This window comes from Cuculus canorus, chromosome 1 (assembly GCF_017976375.1).
Source record: "Cuculus canorus isolate bCucCan1 chromosome 1, bCucCan1.pri, whole genome shotgun sequence".
NCBI lineage: Eukaryota > Metazoa > Chordata > Aves > Cuculiformes > Cuculidae > Cuculus > Cuculus canorus.
The window spans coordinates 76,236,822-76,262,448 of NC_071401.1; the positions used below are offsets into that span (position 1 = coordinate 76,236,822).

General features: G+C 42.0%; 1 protein-coding gene across 9 annotated transcripts in view; it reads left to right on the forward strand.

Moving 5' to 3' along the window:
* Positions 1–25,627, forward strand: part of SHROOM2 (shroom family member 2) — a 126,076-nt gene that overhangs the window by 61,080 nt on the left and 39,369 nt on the right. For 3 of the 9 annotated variants that reach the window (XM_054073982.1, XM_054073990.1, XM_054074005.1), the window contains 2 exons: positions 16,905–17,036; positions 21,985–24,637. In XM_054073982.1, the coding sequence (XP_053929957.1) occupies positions 16,905–17,036; positions 21,985–24,637 (2,785 nt within the window). Of the gene's footprint in view, positions 1–2,728; positions 2,973–7,013; positions 7,076–14,545; positions 14,651–16,904; positions 17,037–21,984; positions 24,638–25,627 lie in introns of those variants that run through there. The other 6 variants (XM_054073998.1, XM_054074014.1, XM_054074046.1 and 3 more) reach the window with 5 other exon arrangements.

Genomic DNA, 25,627 nt, shown 5'->3' on the forward strand with positions numbered 1-25,627 from the left:
CAGTACGGAGGCAAAACCTTCTGGAAGCTCCAAATGTGGCATGGAGGGGTTTCCTTTGAACTAGGAATATACAGTGCTTTAAAGAAAAAAAAAAAAAAAGCAGTTATTAAGGAAAAATTGGCACTACATAGAATCAGTATCTTCATGATTATAAGTCCAGTGTCATAGCTGTGTAAGCGTGTCTGCACTAGCACTAAATGTGTGAAGGCAGCTGTAGGCTCCTTTTCCTTCTGCCCTGTAATCCAACAGCATTGGAGTAATGATCTCAGGTTATTTGCTTAGTTGTATTTTCTTGGGGAGAGGTAGATTTACGCTTGAGATAAGGCATTGAGTGAGAGGTGTCTTTGCCTTCAAAATACTTGACTGAGAAGTCTATTCGCCAGTGGGCTGAAATCTTTGTGCATGGCTTTTGGTCACCCATCTCTGATCTTTGACTCCTATGTATAGAATAAGCATGGTAATAATCCTATTCCATTGAGGGATATTTTTTGAAGTTTTAGCTAGTCTTTTATAAATACTTTCATAGTAGTTTGCTGACTGTTTATTTACAGCTGTTTTCCAGCAAATGTAGTGTCATGCCCAACGGTCTTTGTAGAGAAGGTAAGTTGAGCTTGCTTTGTCTGCTTGCTCTTCTGGCAGCAGTCTAGCAGGAGTGTCTGATTGCAGATTAAGACTGGAAAAAAGCTTTTTAAAGCCAAATTGAAAACCAGCTATATTTTGAGGTTCACATTTTCCTTTTCTTCAAAATGAAGAAGAAACTTGCTTTTTAGCTTAGTTTTCCTGTTTGTTTTTTTTTTTTGTTATCACTGTACCAATGTAATTCTCATACTTTTTCAGTATTATTTTTCAGTATATTCAATAGTACTTACTCTGCAGTTTATTCTTCTATTTCATAGCATGAAGATAGACTTGCTGCTGGAAATCCAGGAAAAAAAATTCTCTTTTCCATTTGATTTTACTTCCCTGTTTTGCCAAATAAATAGCCAGGTATAGAATAGCATTTGTCAGCTGGACTTTGCATCCTAATTCACACAACAACAACCCCATGTTTTTTAGACTCTTTCAGAAACAATATTAAAGTGGCCTGTCAAATGAAAGTTCTTTCTCTGGACAGAGCGTGCATGTGTACACACATGCATGTGTGTTAATGTTGATAAGCAAAGAATCATGCTAGCTTGCCTCTATTCAGACTACTTCCAAAACCATCCCTCATTATATTAACTGTAACATCAGTAAGAAAACAGTACTCTCAACTTTATATAAAGTGCAGTCATTTCTTGATAAATTATTGCAGTGTGGCTGGGAAAGTTTTAGCCCTACACCATCAAACTTGCACTCATGGAGCAAGTTCATGGAGCAGAGCTATTGGACTTCTTTGTGTTTGTGTAATTCTGCCTTATGCTGTCTTAACTGGATGTCTTATTAAAGTCCAAATATGCCTGCTTAAAATAAGACCAGTTCTTGCCATTTTGCCAACCTCCTCCTCCCTCCTGAAGTTCGGGGATTTCTGTAAATCCTTTGTACTTCCAGCATCTCCTTTGCGACTATAAGTGCATCCCCCTTTGACCTGTGAAAACCTAGTATGTGGGTCAGTCAGTTGGTAAGGATGCTGCGGTGTGGTCTGCTTCTTGAGGCAATCAGTCTGCTGTGTTACGGCACAGAACCAATGAAGATGCACAGTCATTGTTTACTTGGCATGATGGATCAGAGAACCTAAGGAAAACTTGATCTCAGCACATAGGCCAGTGCATAAGAAGGAATTTTCTCCTTCTTATTCTCATGGGCTGGTCCTTAAGTATACAGCAGAACTAATCTTTTTCTTTTTCCCCCAAATAAACTTTGTGCAGCCTCTTAGTGTATTCTTTACGTCCTCACATGTGATGGTGGTCAGCAACCATAGCAAGCTTACATGTGCAAATCTGGCCAGCAGCAGGGGATTAATGCTATGACTATGGAATAAACCTTGTTTTTTCCAAAAGATTATTAAAATAAATTGTCCTGAAAAAATTCTCCAGGATTAGTAACGTGAGTCTCCCTGGGGCATGGAAGGATCTTCCTGCCCCTTTTCCTCATAGATGATGATTTCCAATGCCTTTCTGTGTACAGATGTTATTTATTTCTAGGGATATCACATGCTGCCTCTCTTTTGGGGGAAATGCTGCTCCCCAGGAAGACTGACTGGTTGGTTTTAATGTATAGGAAAAATATCTATAACTCTCAAAAGCTACTGACAGCCCATCAGATTTTAGGACACAGAGGTTGTTCTGGAGATTTTCTTATACATTTGCTCCTTAGGCAGATTTGTCATCTCATGGGTGACATTAACTTTTTTTACAATGTAGTGTTCTAGACTGGACTGTTCACTCGTGTTTGCTTAGGAGACTGGGAAAGGAAAGGATGGAATAGCTGAAAAAAAAGAACCCAGTTTCAGCAGCATAATCTCAGTGTATTTTCCACATGCCGTGTCAAGCACCACTTAAAATTAAAAATAAAAATCCCCCCCTCCCTTCTCCTCCCCCAGGAAGAGTCCTCTGGTTTCATTCTTTGGGCTTTGCTCAGCTTTCCCTTGCCAAGCTCCGCAGGCAGTGTTCACCAAAGTCGCTGGTATGACTAATCAAAACTGCTACGGCCTCTTAGCAGGGAGCAGTAACAAGGTTCCTTTGTGAGTCTAATTATATCCCCTAAGCTGGCAGAGCGGGTGGATTAGTGCAGGAGGAGGACAGTCGGTCACAGAGGGCTGTAGGGTCCAGTGCTCTGCTCCACCAGCATTGCCTGCTTTTGCCAGGAACACATCCCAGGCAGCTGCCACCCGTTCGCAACGCGTGCTGCCCCAGCCCGCAGCTGGGGCCCCATCGCTTCTCTCTTGGTCCAGTCCCTCTCCCTGACGTGGAGGTTTGCCTGCCAGCCAGGAGCTATGCCTGGTCCCTGAGGAAGGGGTCTGGGGAGAAGGCGCTGCCCAGCGCGGTGCCTGGGTAGGTACCTAGGGCTGCACAGACAGGGGAGGCTTCTGCCAGGCTGGCCGGGAGGCAGGGCACCAGCACCTGATCAGGTCCAGCAGCTCTTCACTGCTGTGGTCCATCGGTGGGATAAACAGATGCTTGGAGTGCCTTTCTTCTGGCTTTTTTGTATCTTATTAGCTGGTCTGGCAGCGGGGGGGAATCGTGCAGGGTTGTCTCAAATGCGTCTCTTTACAGTTTCACAATAGGCTTGTTGAAGTGGAGTCAGCAGGTGTGGAAGAGGGGAGGCGACATTTAGAAGAGTGTTTTGTGGTTTGCTTACAGTTTTGTCTCCTGTTTCTCACGCAGACCTGGCTTCAGCGTGGTTTATGTTCCTGAGCAAAACTGCTCATCTTCCAGTGATGCCATGCACTGGGGTAGTTAAGAGATGCTTTCTTTGAAGAGGTCTGCAACTAGTTTTCTTGGGCTGGTCTCTTCGTGCCAGAATGTATATCATCAGGACAAATGGAATAGTAGTCATTCTCTTTAGTGAAACTTAGTGTCAATGCCTGAGAGTTTTTCAGTCTTGAGCTTTTGTTGGTGTTAAAAGAAAATTCAGTGGAAAAAGTTTCTCAGGCTGTAAGCAGTTTGCTGACATGTGTAAACGTTTCACGAGGATGCAAGAGGATTCTTACAGAATGGTGCAAGAAGAAATGAATATGCTGATAAATGTGTGAGACCAAAATTGTTGGTTCCCCCCTGTAAATCTGAAGAAGGGATTGTGGGATTTCTCCTTGGGAAGGAGAAGAATATGAAGTAGTGAGCAAAAGTGAAGAAACAACAAAAAAACCTTTTCAATACGCTTGTCTTAAGCAGTTTTGGGAAGCGGTGGAAGGGTGTTTAAATGATAAATTCTTCAAAATAGGATGTTTTTCCCACTACCAGGCAGTCGCTGCTTCCTGCTTTTCAAGAACATATGCTGTGAAGGTGGGGTGTCGGAGCAGCGTGGGCTCAGGATGTGTTTCTGTCTCTATCTGCTTAGTGGTGACCAGACAGAGAAGCCAGTTCCATTAGAGAAATCCTTAATCTAGTGAGGTTAATGAAGCTTCCCTCCAGTGTGAGCTGCCCATTGTAATTGTGAGGCAGGATTCAGAAGAGTTATGATCAACTTCTGCAGGTTACTATTGGTTTAGAATAAAGTATGGTAGTATGTAGCAGAGCACATAAAACACATCACATGTTTCTGTTGACCTCACTGAACTTCTATTAAAGCTATCAGATATTAGACTCGTTAATCACTTGGAGCTCATATATAGTACTCAGTGTGTCTCTTTCAGTGATTTTTTTTTTTTTTTATATATATTTGAAAGACATCTTTTCTGTTCTTTGAGGCTGCTTAAACTTCCCCGAGGGACCTCTATACCACCCTGATGCTAGCGTTACAACCCAGTTTTGTTTTCCAGCTGAAGAAGACTAAATCTAGCACATATAATGCGAACAGCTGAGTATTCACTGCTAGACAGAGCTACATTCACCACTCTGGGTATAAAAATAGTGATGTGGACACAACTTGCATGTGAATATAGCATTGTTATTTGTTGTGAGATTGACCATAGATACCTTGCATCAGGATCCATACCTTGGTTTATGTGGGAAGAGTGCATGGATGAATTCAATTATTAAACTACGCAGTCACTTCAGAGGGTTGCTGGTAGACCCTGCAGCTTTTTAACACACAAGCTTTAGCAGCAGAGTAACTATTTATGAATATTAGCTAGAGTTTAGGGTTTTTTCTCTCCTGTGTTTCATCATCTGTTGTAACTGATCTGGCCTTGGAAAGTCATTGAGGTAGTTTCTGATTTGATTTCTTTGTATCCAAGCATATGTTTCAGCTTGCATTTTTTTAGTTTTATTTTTGCCAGATTGACTCTCTTGTAAAACTTACTCTTGGTGATAATTAGAGTGACTAAAGATTGAGATCTAAAGGAGTAGTGTAAAGTGGGCTGGATGAGGAATAATCTATTGAAGATTTGTATTATTATTGCTGCGAAGTGATTCTGTTTTCAATCTTGCTTGGAAAATAGCTTTTATTTTGCTGTGAAGTGACCGAACCCAGCTTTCAAGCCTAATGATGTTAAATTGGGTGCGTATCTTGGCACATTCAGTTTCTGCAAATTAAGCCTCAAAGCCTGCAAGAACATTATCCACTAAACAAAATCAGCTCTGCTCTGGGAGTCCCAGAAATCAGAGTTGTCTGGTCACTTCTAAACTTCCAGCTGTAAGTGGTTTTAAGTGTTTTAAGGCTGCCATACATCTGCTCTAAGTAAGGCCTGGACATGTTCCCAGGATATCCAAATTAAGGGAAGCAGCATTGTTGCAGTGGATAGGTTAAGTAGGGTGGGTTTTTTTGATGAGCATAAATTTACTGAGCACTTGAGTGTGTTTCCTCAGTTGGCAGGGTTGGAGTGGGTTTTTCACCTGAGCAGATGGCTCAGGCCAGCAGTTGTGGAAGCTGCCATCTGAGGGGGCTGAACCACAGGGGTGGCACCGGAGAGAGCGATTTGTCCATTTTCACTGCTGTTTCTCTGGGACAAGGGATGAGGTGGCTGTCATGGGTGAATCTTTGTCAGGGGTATTGTCTGTTGGATATCTTTGCGTTCATTGCATTTCCTTTTCGTGAACTCTCAGTTTGTGTCTGCATTTCTGGAACAGTCTGACGTTATTTAGAGGAATGAAGAAATGAAGCTGTATATTTCCCAGACTCAGACAGACCCCTTTGTTTCTTTGTGTGTGATGGAGGGAGGAAGGTCTGGTCAGCGGTGGAGACAGAGAAAAGTCTGTGCATCCGTTAGGTACCGTACTGAGTGCATGGAAGGGACCCACAATTTCCCAGCATAGCTGCTAGTCCCTTTGCAGTAGGAAGATGATTAGCATTGTCTCTAGATGACCCAGATACTCATCCTCAAGAGAGACAATGCAGGGGAATAAAGGTCATTCTTATCTGTTTTGTGCTTCTGCAGCCATCAGCTGGATCTTAGTCTTGCATAACCACTTCAGGATAAGGATCAGCACTATCTTGTAGCAGGGAGGATTGATAGTGGGGTGTAGCTCTGTTTCTCACAGAATAAAATAACAGAAGGTGAAGCAGGACTTAGAGTCAGCCCCAGGAGAGGGGCCAGCTTTTTTCACCTGGTTCACTGCAGCCCCCATCTCCACTGTAGGGATGGAGAGTGGTGACCTTGCCATTCTCAGGGAAGGGCACAGATCTACAGCTCCACAGGCTGGTAGAAGGCTGCTGTCGGTGACAGCAGTGACAACGACAGCAGTGACAATGTTATACTTTGCCCATGCAGATTTCCACTACCTCAATGAAGAGTCTCTACACAGAGCGTTGCAGAAATTGCCCCCAGATTAGGAGCAAAGGATCTCATACTCCTAGAAGCTGTGGGAAAATACCTGCTCTTTGCCAGTGGAGAAATTGTAGATGGGGTGCCCAAGTGTTTCAAATTGTACTGCTTCTTGTTCTAATGCTGTTACTATTGCAGCCATCAGTTGGAGATTAAGAAGGGGTTATAACTTGGAATTGAATAATTAGCTTCTCAACCTGAAACTTGATATGCCCCTGGGAGGTAAGAAGGGAGAGGTTGCTTCAGAAGATGATTATGCAACTATAACCAGGTCATGCCTCCAGCTTCCAACACGTTAAGACAGCTGAGATTTCATGCCCATATTATGAGCTCTGTAGTGTGCCAAAACTCTAGTGTCTGTTTTAATCTGAAAATAGTTATGGCAATAAAAATACTTTTTAAAAACCATGCTATATATCACTGAGTGATTTACAGTTGCATAGATATCACCAACTCTCACACTCAGTGTAAGCACCCTAAATTTTGTAGTCCAGAAGAGGCTTCCCCAGAGAGGGCTTTGGTTTTTTTCACTTTTATTTTTTTTATGCAGTTTTTCCTTTAAAGTATCTGTTGTCTTTCTGAGAACAAGATGCCTCAAGGGGAAGTTTCTGCATAAAAACCGTATTCAGTTCTTTATTAATGTGGAAAATATTGTCTTTTTTTTCTACAGCGTTGCACTCATATTTTGTCTCAGTTATGGCTAAACTGGGCTAAATGGGACTTGGATGCTGTGTAAGTATTTATTTGGAAGATTATTTGAGAAACCCAAATGTTGTGAGAATAGACTGAGAAGCGATATTTGAATTCAGGCTCTTAAACAGATGAGCAAAAAGACTTCATGTGGCCCTGTTGAGTTTGTTGTACTACTTATTCCAGTGTTTTTTTCTGGAAAAAAGAACTATATCATTGGTAACGTAGACTTGTGATAGTGTTATAAATATTTATTTCATTAAATACCATTCCTGCAGTGCATCTGCTTTAGCCATTCCTTTTTGTGAAAAATTTTACTGCATAATGTGTCATTGAGGTTGCACTATCCTCTCTGTTTCTATGCCACCACTGCCAGCACAGTTTCAACAGAAGTTTGGGAAAGGCTTTTGGGTAGAGAAGTCTAGAGTGGGCTAGAGGTTTGTCATTCTATATGAATTGTCATGCTGGTCCTGTTGGCTGGTATTATCTTCAGCATTCCTTCTCTTAGGTTTTGCTGAACTCAAGTCATATCTGCTCCTGTATTTTGGGGGCAGGGAGGTGCATTTTGGCACTTGAAAAGGTTTCAGAATAGCTGTGGGAAAGCCAGAATTTCAGTATTGCTCTGACTTAGAAATGGTTGAAGGGTTCATTTAAAATGCTGATGCAGAAGATCAAGAATCGGAAAACTGAGTTGTTCCTGGTACAGCACAGTAGGTCTCTTAATGACAGGGTGCCCATATCTTCTTTTCAGCATGGTGGTGATCTCAGTATTGCAGCTTCAGGCTAGACAAAAGAGAGGGGATAGTAATCATTACTGGAAGAAAACAGAAGCTGTTTGTGTCCAGTTTACACCAGTTTTCGATTAGGAATAAGGTGGTTCGTTATTAAGGGTTGATAGTTCTGCATCCTCTATGCGTTAACATAGCTTCCATATTTCAGAAGTTGGATAAATAATTCCCACCTTAAGGCAGGAACGTACTGGGTTTATTTTTTACGCATGGAAACTTACAGTTATGGTATTGTAAATCTATAGGTGTTGAGAGTAAGATTTTTTGTAGAGTTCTAGTTATTACTTTTGAGGTCTATGGGCTGGAGAAAGCTCAGCTGCCGGTGTAGGGTATGTCAGGAGTAAGTGGAGGTTGGGTGGGCCAGAGTAAGGGGAGCTGAGAGACTCAGATGTTTATTTTTGAGAAGAGTATTTTGTTTGGTGATCATGTCTATATAGTGCTGAAATGTCCTGTGGATTCTGAAGGAACAAAAGGCAGATCTTGTCTTCCTGTGTTTTCTTTATCCGTGTTCAAGGTCAGTCAATACACACACCCACACGTGGTGTGGGGTTATATTTTTTTTTAGGCATCCACACATGGTGTGGGGTTATATTTTATTGGTTTTTTAGTCATATCATGTTGATTAGTCTTTGCTTGTAAATTAATGTGTGGGTTTGTATGTAGCTGTGTTGAAATTTTGTAGGGTTTGGAAGGTTCAGCTCTGAAGCCTACATTGAATTCAAACCTACGAATTGTTCCTAAACGAAGCAGAGTTTGAAGGCAGTTTATCTACACCATTAAATAATTCTTACCAGCCATTGACAGAGCTCTTAAATCTAGTATAATTAACTAGCCTGATACACTGGATTTAATACATAATCAGGGCTTTCCTACACGTTTTAACTTGATTATTGAGTGACTACACCACCGTCTTCAATTGTTGTGACTTTCTTACGCTACAGTAGATCCATAAAAAAGCCTGTCTGTCTGCCAATATAAAGACACAGGTGGGAAAAGACTGTGTAGGAGTGGGCCTGCAAGAGGAGTGTGGGCTTGCCATAGTCTTGGAGAGGGGAAGGGGGAATAGCCAACCCCAAACAAGTATGGGGCAGGGTGTGGAGAGAGAAAAGAATGCAAAGATGGAAGTGCTAGCATGGAAGGTGAGGATATGAAAATTTTTTGCAAGGATCTTTTGTAACTGGTAAGGATTAGGAATTGGGTGGTTTGCTGTTAGACCAGGCTTGTTCACTGCTTCATGGTTATTTGATTGTTAACAGCTTTCCTTAATTAAGACACAATTTTGTTCAACTACAATGTGTTTTCAATACCTTTGAATGGGAAAGTATAGTAGGTTACTATTTGATAATTTAGAGAGATTCACAAAGTTGAGAACAACTTCCTTTTTTTTTTGCTTATCAAAATAATTTAAACTTTGAAAAGGGTTGAGTATGCTAGGGCAGTCTTAGATTGTTTTAGAATGACAAAGCTTCTAATGACTTTTTGCTTGAATATTTTATTCTTTAATTTTAATTTCTGTACATGGTATCAGTGCTGCTTGAGACTACCAATTGTTCCCTCTCTCAACTGTTCATCTTCTGCAGTTTGTTTGTCTATGCATGTTACATGCAGAGTCTTGGATGTCTGGGGTTTTTTGCCTATGGCTAATCCAGCTGTCAGTGGACAAGGGGATGTAGACAGTGGGGCTCAGCTGTCTGAGGTCAGAAATGAGTTTTTCATATAGCAGGCTGATTAGTTTTCATCAGTGTTTCATCCCATTTCAGTGAAGCATGTCACAAGGGATTTTCCCAAAAGAAAAGATGCTAATAAACAGGGAGAGGTGGTTCTGACAACAGATGGGGTGCTTGCTGCTGTTAATCAATAGAAGCAGTCTTAAAACAAAAACTCTGGTACAGCTTAAGTATTGCTGATAGTAATTTGAATTTCTGTATGACACAATGAAGCTGTTCACGTTCCTCATATAGTTTTGCGGCCAGACCTTAGTCTTTTACCATATTGTAGGTAATTCATTCCATTATTATCCTGGCATATAGAACTCGCAGTGGTGGCTAAAATAGTGGGAAGTAACTTGAATTCTATGAATATTGTTGCCTGAGAGCGAAAACACCTAGTGTGTTTGTCTGCAGAGGGCGATGACTGCCCTCTGTCTATCCTCTACTATCAAAAGGAATGTTGTTTGTCTGTTTGAAGGGAATTTAAGACGAAAGAAAGAAGATGTTTTTACCAAATAAGTGCAGAGTGCATTCAAAAAAATATTTGACTTGTTTGGGTAGCAATTTTATCTTTTTTTAGGGGGAAAAAAAAATCATGCTGTTCTAGTTGTAAGCTCCCAGGTTAGGCAGCTGGGCGAGGTCTTCACAATCTGCAGGGAAGAATATATTGAACTATTTTTGGAAGGAAAACTGGTGGCATTGTTATTTCTTACTAAGATTTGAGGTCCCTTTGAGTAACTGCAGATTCATGGCACTTTTCAGACTCCTTCCCCTCTCCTCCCCCGCCCCCGCAAGGATTCAGAAGACTAAAAATACCTGAATAGTTTTTTTCATAAGTTGAATAAGTGATTTGGTAGTTTATTTCCAGTGTATTTTTGCGTACCCATTTAATTGCATTCTACTCTATTTAATCCATTAGGCACAAGATTGGTGAACTGCTGAAAAAAATTGAAGACATGGATAGGAAAGATTTATTATTTTTTTTCCCACCATCAGATACAGATTTATAAAAAAAAGTTAAGGCGGTGTTGTTAAGTCTGTCGTAGTGTTATTTTAAAGGAAATGAGGCAAGAAAGCTGGGAACTATGAAGTCCCTTGGGATTTATACCAGGACAAGCAAGGGCACCTGTGCTGTCACTGCAAATGTCACTTGACATTTTCGCTACATAGAATAAAAAACGGCAGATGAGTCATTTGCTGAGGAGATCCCAAAGACACAACTTCTCATAGTTAAGTTGCATGGCTGGCACAGGTAAATGCTGTTTGTAACTGTCTGTCTTAACGATGTATGAGAGGTTATTTTCCATAGGATAAACAACTGTGGCTTTATTTGGTTTATTTGGCTTTGAAGCTATCGTACTATTCATGTCCCAAGTGTGCTGCTTGTTTGAGAATGCTGATCAACTACATGTTTTGACGTTTAAGCATTGTATTCACAAGGACTAACAACAAATGCCCACTTCTAGTTGGATGTGCCCTAGGGAACCCTGATTGTAAAAGTTTACTACTGAAGTGGTGCTGTGAATTCTGCCGTCTGAGAGCTGCAGCCAACATAAAAAAAAATTATAGAATCATTGAGGTTGGAAAAGATCTCCAAGATCATCAAGTCCAACTGTCAGCTCAACACCACCATGCCTACTAAACCATGTCCTGAAGTGCCTCATTTACACATATTTGAACATCTCCGGGGATGGTGACTCCACCACTTCCCTGGGCAGCCTTTTCCAGTGCTTCTTTCAGAGAAGTAATATTTTCTAATGCCAATCTAAACCTCCACTGGTGCAACTTGAGGCCTCTTGTTCTATCACTTGTTATTTGAGAGAAGAGACCAGCACCTCCCTCACTACAGCCTCCTTTGAGGCAGTTGTAGAGAGTGATAAGGTCACCCTTCAACCTCTTATTTTCCAAGCTAAACAACCCTGATTCCCTCAACCCCTCCTCATAAGGCTTGTTCTGCAGCTCCTTCACCAGCTTTGTTGCCCTTCTCTCAACACGCTCCAGCTCCTCAATTGTACTGAGGGGCCCAAAACTAAACAGTATTCGAGGTGCAGCCCCACGAGCACTAAGTCTAGGAAAGCGATCACTTCCCTGGACCTGCTGGCCACACCATTTCGGATACAAGCCAGGATGCTGCTGGCCACCTGGGCACACCCCTGGCTCGTGTTCAGTGGGCTGTTGACCAGCACCCCCAAGCCCTTTTCTGCCCAGCAGCTTTCCAGCCACACTTCCTCAAGCCTGTTCCGTTGCATTGGGTTGTTGTGACCCAAGTGCAGGACTCAAAATATTGCCAGGCATTGTGTTTCAGGATGACAGAAGAACAGCGTAGCGCTTCGGTGTCCTGGGGAAGGATTCATTATAATGAGAAATAATATTAAGAAGAAGCAAGTCAATATGAGAGCTGCAGTTAAGTTATATTGGATTTTCAGAGTGGACATGTGTCTTCCTGCTGAAGAGCGTGATTTCTCAGAAAGGGTCAAACTGGGCCGGGTGGAGGAGGGCGTGGGGTGTGGGAGCAGCCGCCTGGGTGGGGGCAACAAAGCGATCGTGGCAGCTGTGCTTGCAGCCAGCAGAGGGCAGTGGTGGCAGTGGGGGCAGCAGGGGGCGATGCCCACACTCTGTGTTTGCAGGCTGGTCCTGCGTGCATCCCACATGGCTCCCAGCTGGAAACGCCACTCTGGGCTTACGTGGGGGTGTAAAACATCTCCACGTCAGCTTTGTAATGCCTATATTTAGCGTAGGTGAAACCCAGCGATGGGGGAGCTTTTTGTGAAGGGGGAAGGAACTGCCTTCCCTCCCTGCCCCCCCCCCCAATGGGCTCAGAGATCTTGAATAATTAATTAGATTTAACAGATTTAACATGAAAAATAATCCTATGGGTAGGTACATCTTGGGCAACATAAGGATGTGACACAACGGAAGGCAGCTTTTGGAAAGGGACGTGGCTGGGCAGTCCTGGTTAAAATGCCCCACCAGTCTGACTCTTCATTCATTTTTACATTTCCAAAGTTTTGCCTGAAAAATCCCTGTAGGAGCTGTTCATTACCTCGTACTTGAGATGGGCCTGAGTGTCTGTGCATGGATATGTCGGCAATGCTGGTATTTATAGAGTCATAGAATGATTTGGGTTGGAAGTGACCTTAAAGATCACTCAGTTCCAATCCCCCTGCCATGGGCCAGAGACACCTTCTACTGGATTTGGTTGCTCAAAGCCTCATCCAACCTGGCCTTTAATACCTCCAGGGATGCGGCACCCAGAACTTCTCTGAACAACCTGTGCCAGTGCCTCACCACCATCACAGTAAAAAAATTCTCCCTAATATATAGTTTAAATCTTTCCTCTTTCAGCTTCAAACCATTACCCCTTGTCCTATCACTGCACTCCGTGATTAAGAGCCCATCTTTCACGTAGCCCCCCTTTAAGTACTGGAAGGCTGCTATAAGGTCTCTCCTGGAGTGCATTGCAAACACTCCTTTGAGCTGAAGAGAAGGTATGGATAAGGACATGCATGCCAGCCAGTTTTCAGTTCTAGACCTACTGTGCAGCCTCTGCCATGTGTAGCTTCCCCTACTTGTAGTGAAAGATCTACAGCCTTATGCTTACACGTTAGCCAGCAGTCAGGCCTTCGGTCTTTGTTGTTTCAGCAGAGAGCTGGAATGAAAGATTAGCAGAGAAATAAATCCTATTGATTGCTTTCCACCTGGATGTGGGTCCCTGGAACTGGCTGTACTCATTCTGCTTTGGGACTCAAAATGCAAAAGCCCGTGTGATAGGGTTACAAGGGTGCTCTCTGGTAGATGGGAATAAACCAAATTCTGTTGGTGGTGGGGAAGTACAGCCTCTGTTGTTGCATATGCTGGCCTTTTCACTGAATGGTAGCTACAGGAATTCAGAATGCATCTGAAAACAGAGGATATGGCTTGTATTCGTTGATATTCTTGTTGTATGCTGAGGTGGTTCAGTTAATTTGTTCAATTTCCTGTCTGCTTTTAAGTTTTAATTTTTTTTATATACTTTTATTGTTGTTTACAGATCAATCTGCTTATCCAGTTTATTTTTATTTTTCTCTTGGACAAGGAATTACATTTTCTTCCCCCCCCCTCCCCGCTACTCTCCCCAATGCCAAATCAACCTCCTCAGTATAGCCGCACCAATCTAAGACAGTATTTCTAATCTCTGTAGCCTGTGAAATTCAGAATGTCTCTTTTAATGACTTTCAAGCAGTAACCAAAAAAAGACAGAATTATTCTAAAAAACTGGATTGGAAAGGTTGTTTTATTGCTAAAGTGTTTGCACATGTCATTGACACCACTATCTAATGGATTGCTTATAGTCAATAGAAATTGTTTTTTTCTCTTTGTAGCATGTCTTCAAAGCTTATCAGCATTTTCCTTCCAGCAGCTTTTGTAAAAGCACTGGTAGAAAGACACTCTCAGTGAAATGCTTTTATTAATGCTTCCATTAATGCTAGAGGTTTTCTGGGTTGTAGGTTCAGATGATCTCATTCTGTCACTCAGAATTAATACAAAGGTATTACATTAGAATATAAATGCTCAGCTTCCAGCATCTTTAGTTGTCTGCAAAATATTCCTGTTTTGAGTCTTTAATCTTTTTTCTTTCCAATCTTTCTACCCATTTGTGTTGAGTTTTGGAATCAAAGTCACACTGCAGTCCGTTTGTGGATAGAAAAACTTATTTCTTGAATTGTAGGTAATATTAAATGCAATTAAATAATGAGAATCTAGTGGAAAGTGTTGTTAACTATGCACGGTAAATGAATGTTTAGTCACGTTCTGATCTTCAAAGAAAGCCATTGTCTATGTGATTCCACCTTCCAGGTATCCCACCAGTATTTTTAGGCTGCTCAGACTACTACGTCTTAAAAAAAGAATATCTCAAAATATATGTATGTCCACAAATACAAAAAATGAAACAGAACTTGTAAGTTCTTGTCTATGTAGCTTGCCTCACCTCACAACTCAGTCCAGTCTGTTCCTCCTCTTGCTTGGCTGCTCAGGAAGATGAAAGTGGTGGTGGATATTGTAGCACAGAATATGCCATCTGAAAATGATGTTCATGTGGCGAGAAACTATCTTATGAAGATCTTGAGAAGTTCCATGAGGTACAGTACTAACTTTACAGGTGCACCCTTTCTGTTCCTTCCCAGTGATTGAATTCCTCTACCATCTGCCAAACCCTTAGCAAACTGTGGCCAAGGAAGTCCTTTTTCCCCGTCCTTTTGTTTCCTCACTCTCCAAAAATTGCTTATGTTGTGGTAGTTTTCTAGTCTTGTGTTTCCTTAGTGGTGCACAAAAAGTAGTTGTCTCATGACAGATAAACCTTTTTGCTGAATTGGTACTTAGAAGGTCTTTTGAATTTGCCTAAATAGATATTTGTGGTTTGCCAAGCTGGTGTCAGTACCTTAGAGGTGAGTGAGCCGCCGGGGAAAATAACCCTTTGATGTTCTGTGCAGCTGGAACAATTTTTTCTGTACCTGAACACAATTCTTAGAGCCCTTGGAGTATGCATGGACTGTCCAGAGCCCACCATTGCATGGCTGAACAGAAGCTTTTGCACTTGTTTGCACTGGACTATTTGGCTCCTCTGCTGACTCCCTTAATTTCACTTTCTACCAAGAAAAAAGAGCCTAGCAAAGCTCTGCTTAACTGTTTTCTTTTTTTGTCATGCTGAGAAGAGTAGGCTTTTGTTTATGGAAACAATTACTTATTTTTTTAGTGACAGTCACGATGCTGCACTTCTGAGCGAAATTACAGCTTCCCTGTAAAATTATTATTCTCCTTTTTGTAGTCCTGCATGCGGACTTTGGAAAGGCAATTCATCATTGAATTCATCAGATCTTCATGAATGTACTGCAAAAAGCAGTGCACTCAAATTTGTCCTATTTTGAAAATATGGGGTTTATAATAAGCTTTAGTTTTGTTTTCTAAGCCCAGCGACTGTCTGATTAAAAAGGAGGAATGAATAAAAAAAAAAGTAGGGCTGCCTTTAGAGTTCACATTGAAAACAGGGAATGCTTTCTCAGCTTTGCAAATTACTTTGTAACATAGACAAATTATTTAACTTTGCAGTAATAAACTTCATAAGTACATAAACGAGACACATAAGTGCATGTAAAAAAAACCCTTAAGAGCTAAGGTCCTGTAAGCCTTTGTTTCAGACTTGTTGTGGCTTGGAAGGATGGGATTTGCCTCGTCTAAATTTTAAATTGCACTTCTCCCAAGATGAGCCAAACAGTAGGGCAGGATGAATTACCTTCAAGAAGTTCCTGCTTCATTCCCATGCAACTGAGAGGTTTTAGACGAGTGGCCTGTGCTCTGCATCTGCTCACTGAAACAGAAGTAGCTGAATTCCACCCGGTAGGCTTGTAAGGCTTGTTTAATATTGGGGGGAAAAAATGCACGTATTTCATGAGTGCCAAGAGCTGTTATGAACAGCAGGTTCCTGGAAGAAAGTGCAAGCTGAACTGAAGCAAGGGGCAGAGGAGGGTAGAGCTGTTTTGCAGAAAGGTTTGCAAGGCACAAACCTCTAACAACTTATTGTTGTACTTCTTAGAAGGGATCTCTTCAGTTACACAAGCATGTAGACAAGAATGTACAAACATGGGATATACCAGGAGATATTTGGGGATTTTGAATTGCTGAAGTATTTTTGAGGTGTATTCTTTAAAAAATAATAAAAAAAAAAACTAAAGCAAACAACTTCCCCAGCATACCTGGGGTGCCAAGCATTTAAAGAGCTGAAGCGGAACTTGGCTGGAGTTAAAATCATTAGTTATATCACTCTTGCTAACTTGTATGAAACAGTGTACATGGGTTTATTCCTTCCTGTCATTAACTCTTTTCTTCCCATCTCCTCCCACAACCACATACCTAAAGTATATAACCACATACCTACCTTGCCAAAGCCTCGCTGTTGTTGGCGTGTTGTAAAAGAGTCATAAGTCCCAGTATTAGCCTTAACTGTTAAAGCTCTGGGTACACGTCAGGTACTTTAAAATTTGTTTGCCTGTCTCCACCCTTCATAAAAACCACCCCACCTCCAAAATAAATAATTAAACAAAAAACGAAAAACTACCAAAAAACCTTAAAACAGACAAACAAAAAAATCCCACAGCATGGAAAAACACAACAAAACACACAGACCTTGGGGAGTATCGATGTTTCACTGCATCTCAAGCATTTTAAAGGAATGCTGATGTCTTTTCAAACCTGGCATGCATGTAGAAAGTCTTCTCATTTGCTGTCAAGTCATTATGCCTCTGTCCCATATGTGTAGCGTTTGCTGCCCTGGTAGATTTTTTGCTGTTACTGAACTGCTTGCATTAAACTAATACTCTGTACCTCTTTCATTTTCAGAAGAAATGACCTAGCCTGCAGGCCCCACTCCTGGCACGCAACCAAATTCACAGAAAGTCAACCTGAGACAGCCACGTCACACTTTTCCTCGTCCAATGCCTGCGCTTCCTGGCACTCGCGCTATCATGCAAGGTGAGTCTCTCTTTAAGTTACACACATTAAGCTCCAACAGCGTCACGATAATAATGCAGCTCATGATGTTGAGTGTAGTTTTAAAACCACAAATGTAGAATGGTTGTATTGTGCGTCTTTAGTATTGCCCCCCCTTTCAGAGCTTGAAGGGGGAGCATGGGAAGTTTGACATATGGGAGAGTGGATTTCAGGAACAGGATGTGATGTGTGCGTGTGACTGAAAGGTAAGAAGCTACCTTTAAAGGCACTCAAAAGGTTATGCTTCTTGCTCTGCATTTCCTCTCCATGTCCGCTGGCAAAATCCTAAACCTTTGTAAGCAAAAAGAAACCATCAAAATTAACATAATTAAGTAAAACCACAGAGGAAGAAGAAACTGAAAAATACTGTTTCAGACTGTTAAAAAGGCTTTTCCTAAAGGGAGGATGCAGAATGTTTCACTGTGGGCTTTAAGTTATTACTGGATTTATTAGTTGAATTGTCTTTTTGTAATCTGATCTTCCCTACAGCTCTGCTCTTGCTTGTGTAGAGAGGTAAAAAGACCAATGATTTTCAGTCCCTACTTAAAGCACCTAAATATTTTTAGGTCTCATTGAGCACTAGGGGAGAAAGGCTGGCACCGGTGCAGTTTTAGTTGTGAAACTTTGAACTTTTAGGTAACGCCTGTTTGTGACTGATTACAGATTCTTGTTTGTTTCCTGCTCATAGGTGACATTCTTCAGCATTTTCAAGAGGGTTTTTATTTTGTTTTGTTTTTCATTTGTTGCTTTTTTCTTCTTAGTTGCCATTGGACCATAGCTACATGGCACATTAAAGAAAATGATTCTGATACACAATCCCAGTTTGGAAAGTTGGTTTATATTTTCTGTACTTATTGCTGTATGTTTTCCATCATTATATTTTATGTTAATATATCATGGTAGTTAAAACAGAAGAACATTCATACTTTAAGATTTTATTTTTCCTGTCAGTTTTATAATTGTTTTTATATAATTTGGTTTCTTTGGAAACTCCCTGGTGTTTTAAGATAACTTGATATCTGGCCTTGAATAAAGTATGGATGATAACATTTAGACAGACAGGTTTTTTTAAACGCACTTTGTAATATTTCATTAGCAGAAGTTTTAGCACATTATAGTTCTCAAATCCTCTGTTATAATTGCTGCTGTTTTACACAGATTTAGGGAGTTGGTGTTTAAATTTCATGTACGTGGGTTGAATTAGATTTATAGATTTGAAGACAATAAAAGTGCTCGTACATAGAAAAAAAACTTCAGAAATTTCCAAAAGCTTTGTAGAGTTCCTGGTTGCAATGCTATTTCTGCTTTCAGTCTTCTGACAGTGCTGTAAATCAGTATACGCATCCTGTTCTCCCTGATGGTTGTCCTTGTACATTGTGAAAGTAAAATATTAGAAAGACATATTTCTCAAAGAGTGATTTGATAAGGGCTGGGTGAACAGTAGTTCAAAAAGAAAAAAAATATGTATTAGTTTAGTTCAAGGCCAATTTGAAATGAGCTTTGGGCAGGAAATTGTGTATGTAAAGGAAAAGGGAGGGAAGTAGGAATAGACCAATCTTCTTCCCCCCCTCTTCCCCCACGTATCAGAAATAGCATCAACGGCTGGTAGACATCAATATTAATTAAAAGGGCAAATTCTGCTTTCTTGGATGCTGCCGAAATATATTTAGTGACTTTAGCACAGAATAATACCAGGGTTCCCAGGAAACTGCTATTGTGAACCCCTTGGCTGCCTGTGCTGCTCACATGAAAGGTGATATATTCCGGGCATCTGCCAGTCCTGGTGTCTGTTGCCCATGACAGCTTCAGTGGCAGAGCTGACTTCAGACTGTGGCTGCTGGTCACCCAGAATTCCCACAGTGCCAGACCAAGGATTTGGGTGTTTTGAGGATACCAGTCGCAGAGGGGATGTCTTTGGGCTTGCTCGCTTGCAAAAAGGGAAGGTGAACAGCTTTAGAGACTCTCCACTTTCAAAGTACAGCTCACAAAACCGAGAAACACTTTGAACTCTGTGTCAAGCACCAAGCTGAACTGAACACACAGCAATCACTAGCTGAAAGCAGCAGTATGTGAGGAGACAATAGAGGTAGCCCAAGGAGGGCATATTCTAGCCCAGGAATCACATCCTTGGGCTCTTTCTGGAATTTTTTTGCCCTTCCTTGAGCTAAGCACCTGAGATGGCAATTCACAGCAATTCACTCCCTTGGCGGAGCTTCAGGCCATTCCACCTTGTCCTGTCCTCAGTCACTTGGGAGAAGAGGCCAGCTCCCTCCTCTCCACAACCTCCTTTCAGGTAGTTGTGGAGAGTAATAAGGTCTCCCCTCAGCCTCCTCTTCTCCAGGCTAAACAACCCCAGCTCTCTCAGCCGCTCCTCGTAAGACTTGTTCTCCAGCCCCCTCACCAGCTTCGTTGCTCTTCTCTGGACACGCTCCAGAGCCTCAACATCCTTCTTGTGGTGAGGGGCCCAGAACTGAACACAGTACTCAAGGTGCGGTCTCACCAGTGCTGAGTACAGAGGGAGAATAACCTCCCTGGACCTGCTGGTCACACCATTTCTGATACAAGCCAAGATGCCATTGGCCTTCTTGGCCACCTGGGCACACTGCTGGCTCATGTTCAGTCAGCTGTCAACCATTACCCCCAGGTCCTTCTCCTCTGTACAGCTCTCCAGCCACTCTTCCCCCAGTCTGTAGCACTGCATAGGGTTGTTGTGCCCCAAGTGCAGGACCCGGCATTTGGCCTTGTTGAACCTCATACCATTGGCCTTGGCCCAGTGGTCCAGCCTGTTCAGATCCCTTTGCAGAGCCTCCCTACCCTCCAGCAGATCGACACTTCCTCCCAGCTTAGTGTCATCAGCAAACTTGCTGAGGGTGCACTCAATGCCTTCATCCAGGTCATTGATAAAGACATTGAACAGAGCTGGACCCAGTACTGAGCCCTGAGGAACCCCACTTGTGACTGGCCTCCAGCTGGAGTTAACTCCATTTACCACCAATCTCTGGGCCCGGCCAAAGGATGCTTTTGCTCTCTTCCAAGCGGGATATACCTGGATTTTGGGTACTGTGAGGGTAGAGTGCAACTGGACACCACAACCCTCAGAAAATGGTCCTTATTATCTAGGTAGATGTTAGATTAAGCCATAGGTAATTTCATTGATTTGGGGTGTTTTTTTGGTTGATTTTGGTGGGAGTTCTTTTGCCAGCCTACAGAATTTGGGCCTTTGAGAAGGTGCATGAAGCTAAAGAAAGACAGAGGGACCAAAAGAGACTGTACCAGTGTAGATAGGAGAGAGGGTAGTTCTGGAGCCCAGTTCTCACTATTCACCCCTATATATCTATTTTTTATTATGTGACTTTCATTCAAAAAATCTGCCTAAGACAACAATGAAGACCTTTTTAAGTATTCAGCTAGATATTTTAAAATGCTGAAAATAAAAGCATGAAAGAACAAAAAACCCACAAGATGAGGCCAATGCTGGTCTATCTTGTTAATAAAATGCTTTTAGAAAATAAGAGCAAATTATAGCTTCTCTTATTTCAGATGAATTGCTTTTGACCATGTTGTATGAAACAAGTTGAAAAGGCTATAGAAATGGACAAGGGAAAAAGGAATTGTAATGTTAATACTGAATTCGAAAGAACTGTTGAGTTGACCTTTGCAATATTTTTGATAGAAAAAAAAGATCTAAATTACTCTTTGTATTTCTTTTTTTTTTTTTTTTTTATGTGGACTAATCTAATTTCATTGCTAGCTTTCACAGGTTTCTTTACTGCATGAGATTTGATAGATGCTTCATATAATTATAGCTAAAGGGGAGTGGAATAATTCTGGGATTTCTACCAAAGAGCTTTGCATGCAAGGGCAAGAATTTGAATTTCGTTTATAAAAGCAGGAGGGGCTGCCAGTGAAGTTCAAATGGGGAGATGTGGTGAGAATAATTGGAAAGACTATCATCGGTGTGTTGGCTTGACAGGAGGTGGGTGCTGTGAAAGACAGAAAAGACAGGAAAGAAACCAGAACAAAACTGATGGGGTAAGGAAAACAGCAGAAGTGGCAAGATTTTGAAATAGTGTCCTAAGCAAATGATCCAGAGAACGTACGGTGTCAAAGATTACATTTTTATAGAAGAAAGAGTGGGAGAGAGGAGCTGGTGGCAGTAAGGATTCTTGATGGAAGTTCAGAAGTTTCCTTTTGGCCATGCAAAGCTTATATTGCTCTGGCATCTTTTCCTGACATTTTCCTATCAGTGCTGTAGAACAGGGTGGAATCAAATGACATTGTTTTAAGGATGTCAAGCTGAGAGTGGTTTAAAACCACATTGATTAGGTGCACATAGAGGCTCGGAACTAAAACAGTGGCATTTGAGGCAAATATTTTTGGTGAACCTCCATTTTAGAAGTGAAAATGTTAAATGAATGGACAGATTTGGATAAGCAGGACAAGGGAATAACTGTATGGGCTGAAGAAGTTTAGAGTGACATTACAAAAGATGAATAGGGACGTGCATGAGTTTAAAGCTGGAAGAATTGAGGTGCCTGGAAGAAAGGTGAAAAATAAGTTGGTGTTTGTCCTGGGAAAGAGACATCTAATGGAGCTCAAACTAAATTTGTCTGAAGTCAGTAAAATCAACAATTTGTAGGGGGAGAAGGCAGCCTTCATGGGTATAAATGTTATCGCTTATTGGTAATCTTACAAGAGGAAGTTGAGTTAGTTATTAAGGTTTCAAGCTTTGAATCAGTGGCAGAGCATGGAGATAAAGCCCTGATTTTGTGTTCAAACTTCCAATTTTGTTTGTTTGTCTTAAGTAACTGCTGTGCAGATGGATCTCAGGCAACATTAGTAAAATTGTTGCCTATATATTTATAATTGTGTTTGGCATTTTTTGACTGGTATATTTATGCTGAGGCTTTGTGTTTGTTTCCTACTGTAGTTGTTCTTCTCATGACCTATCAAATTCATGGGATCAGTCAAGCCTACATCGCACTTCTGACCAGTTCAGCTCTTTGGGAAGTATGGACAGCTGGGACCACACTCCGCAAGTAGGCCAGTATGGAAGACTTTCTTCTGCGAGGTCTAATAGCAGCATTGATCATCTAGGGAGCCAGAGTAAGCGGGATTCAGCCTACGGGTCTTTTTCCACAAGTTCTAGCACCCCTGACCACACACTGTCCAACGCAGACACTTCTTCAACAGAGAACATGCTGTATAAAGTAGGCCACTGGGAGACTGCTAAGCATGGAAATAAGCCTGGCCAGTTCTTCAGTGACAGCAGTGGAACAGAGGACAAACTCGGGTATTTGCCAGCTCCCATCCAATATGAGAACAACAGAAGTCCTAGAATAGAGGAACAACATGATGGCAAGCTCACTAGCTCTGGAAGATCCAGTTTTGGACCTGTCTGGTATGTTCCTGATAAGAAGAAGTCTTCATCTCCTCCTCCCCCACCTCCACCTCTTCGTAGTGACAGCTTTGCTGCTACCAAAGGCCACGAGAAAGCCCATGGCGCTATGTATTCAGAAGGTGCCAGCATGCAGCATTTTACAGCTCTGAATCAGTCTCAGCCCAGGAGTGACTGGAACTTGGAAACTGTGGAGCAGCAGCGGTGGCCCTCCAGAGCATGTGACAGGAGGGTCAGCAACTCTAATTATAAATCTGATCTCAGTTCAGAACACACTTTTTCTTCAACTGGTGAAAGGTACAATAGTAATGGAGGAACTGTGAACAAACTGCAGTCATCCTTGTCCAGCACCGATGTTCGGTTTGCACAGCCTACTTACACTTACCACCACCACCACCAGTACAGTGATGAAAGCACTTTTCTTCACAATGCAAGAATCTTAGCTGCGCCTAAAGATCAGCAACATTATCTGTCCTATAGTGGTGTTCAGGAGTTGCCTACTCCTGATCATTTTCATGGCTACAGTCCAAACCAAGCCAGTCCGTTCAATACTTTCTCGTCTTCGAACAGTACTGCTGAACAGAAGGTGGACAACACTGGACAGAGTCGCTATTATTGCGTGACAGCAAAACAGCCTGCTCAGGGAAGCTCAAAGCCACTACAACTCAAGGACGACAGCTGGAAACCTGCAGTGGGGGCTGATGCATTGCTTGGAACTCACGAAAATTCTGCAGTTGTCACAATGGTCCAAAAACCAAAACACTATCTACCTCAACACTCTGTTGAATCTTCACTGAAAGGATGTGAGAACAGTAGTCATTACCCAGTGGACAGAGAGGGAGATGCTAGGTGTGCTGTAGTAGAAGAAGCTAAAAAACTCAATCATACTGAAAAGTCTGGACAAAAGAAAAACTTTGAGGACAGCTCTGAGGAAAGTGAAACTAGGTATGGTCAGCAGGTGTATCTAAAGGGCTGTGTCCTTACCACTGAAAACAGATCTGCTCAGAAAGATTTTAGGTGGGGGAAAGATGAGAGTAGCAAGATTTCTCCTCAGAAGACTCCAATGTTGCACTCTTTAGCTCAGGAAGGGAAAAAACAGTCTGGCAACAGCCCAGAAGCAGTAACAGAGCGACAGGCCCCATTTGACACTCACTTGTCCAAACAGGCACGAAGGAGTGACCGTTTTGCAACAACCCTGAGAAATGAGATTCAAATGAGAAGAGCAAAGCTGCAAAAAAGTAGAAGCACTGCTACATTAGTAGGGTCGTCTGAAACAGAGGAGTGCAGTGAGACCTGGAAGCCAGATTCAGCAGAAAATGTCACAGCCTCCCCCGACACTAACTTTACCAGCACCTACAAAGATCACCTCAAGGAAGCACAGGCCAGGGTTCTGAGGGCAACATCCTTCAAACGGCGGGACTTGGATCCCAGCCCCGCTGAATATCTCCCCAGGTCACCTGAGCGGAAGACTGGTAGTTACAACTCTTCGTTATTGGCTTTGGTTTCTGAAGATGTGTCTGGATTCCTTGAGGCTACACAAGCTAAACTGAACCCTACAGGGAGTGGCACTCATCACGTCTCTCGCATCGGAGCCAGGAAGAGGTTCACAACAGAGCAAAAACTGAAGTCTTACTCTGAACCAGAGAAGATAAATGAGGTGGGGATGTCAGAAGATGAGTGCCATGAACATTGCTGTCCGAATACAACTGAGGAAGCCCTGGGTTCATTTGCGGACAGATGGAAATTTTTTGAAGAAACAAGTAAGCCTGCTTATAGGAAATTGGCACAGAAACCAGCTCCCCAAGGTCAAGCTGAGGCACTGTCTGAGAGGCCAGATAGGAAAGCTCATGGTAGACAAGAGGGAGAGGACTCATGGTATGAGAGAAGAGGTCAGGCAGCCTCTGTTGGGCTTGAAACTGCACATACTTCAAAAGATAATGTCCACCACAGTGGCAGCAATAAGGCTGCTGATAGGATTGTGAAATCTGAACAGCCGCAGCGCCTGGGAACCTTTGCAGAGTATCAGGCATCATGGAAAGAGCAGCGGAAGCCGATAGAGTCAAGGAGCTCAGGAAGGTACCATTCAGCTGATAATATCCTTGATGCAGGCCATGAACAACACGAGAAACCGCAGTATACCCACGAGAGGTCTAGATCATCCCCTTCTACTGATTTCTACAAACAGGTACAAATGTATTTCACGTTATCCTTTAAATTGCTGGGGGGAGGAAGGTCAAGGGGCGGGGAATGAGATCATTTCTGTGAAAATTTCCAGTTTAGGAAGACAATGTAGTGTGGTTTTTGCCTTTTGTCAGTAAGGGAATAATTGTTATAGGTAGCTCTCATAAGAAATACGAGAAAGATTAAAGTTTGTATTGCACAGGAATTGAGTGTAGCAAGCAACAATTGGATACAGTAAATTTCTTGTGTGTTGTAGCCAGATGGAAGAAAAAAGAAAAACAGTTGGTTTGACGATATCCTCTTTTTTTTACAGTAGAGGTACAGGAGGATCAAAGCAATCTTCAACCAGACTTACTTCTTTGTTGGCATGGCTGCCCCCTTTCCCAATTTAATGCTTTAATTTCTCTGAAACTATAAAGAAAAATGTTCCAAGAGGAAATAATATCTACTTTTGTCCAATTTTGTTAATGGTTTGATAACCTTCCATGGATTTTCCCCCTTTCTTCTAAACTTGCTTGATGCAAAAGCTACATAGGACAAAATTTCTGTCCAGTGAAGTTTGGAAATTAAAAATATGCCCATTCATGTTAAAGCTGCACTACAGCAACAAATGAAACTGCTTAGAGTTTTACTTTATGTTAGTTTGCTGGATTTAAGATGTATAAATTTATGTCTCAGAGAGATGCCAAATGGCTGTTCAACTTGGAAGCAAATATTAAGTTAATTTTTAACTGAGCCAGGCCAAGGAATGGTTGGCAGGTGACAGGGGAAGTAAACAGAGAAGCCAAGTCTCTTATGTTCTCTGTTTAAAAGACGTTGTTCGAGCTGCTGCAAGATTGCCTGATTTGTATAAGGAGTCACAGTGTGTTCAACCTGTGCTGAATTCCACCTTATGCAAGAAAGAAGGTAAAAACATTTCACATGTCCACACAGCATTTCTATGTGGATTTGTGTGTACACAGGGAGTAGAAAGAGACTAGCTCAGAAAGAGATG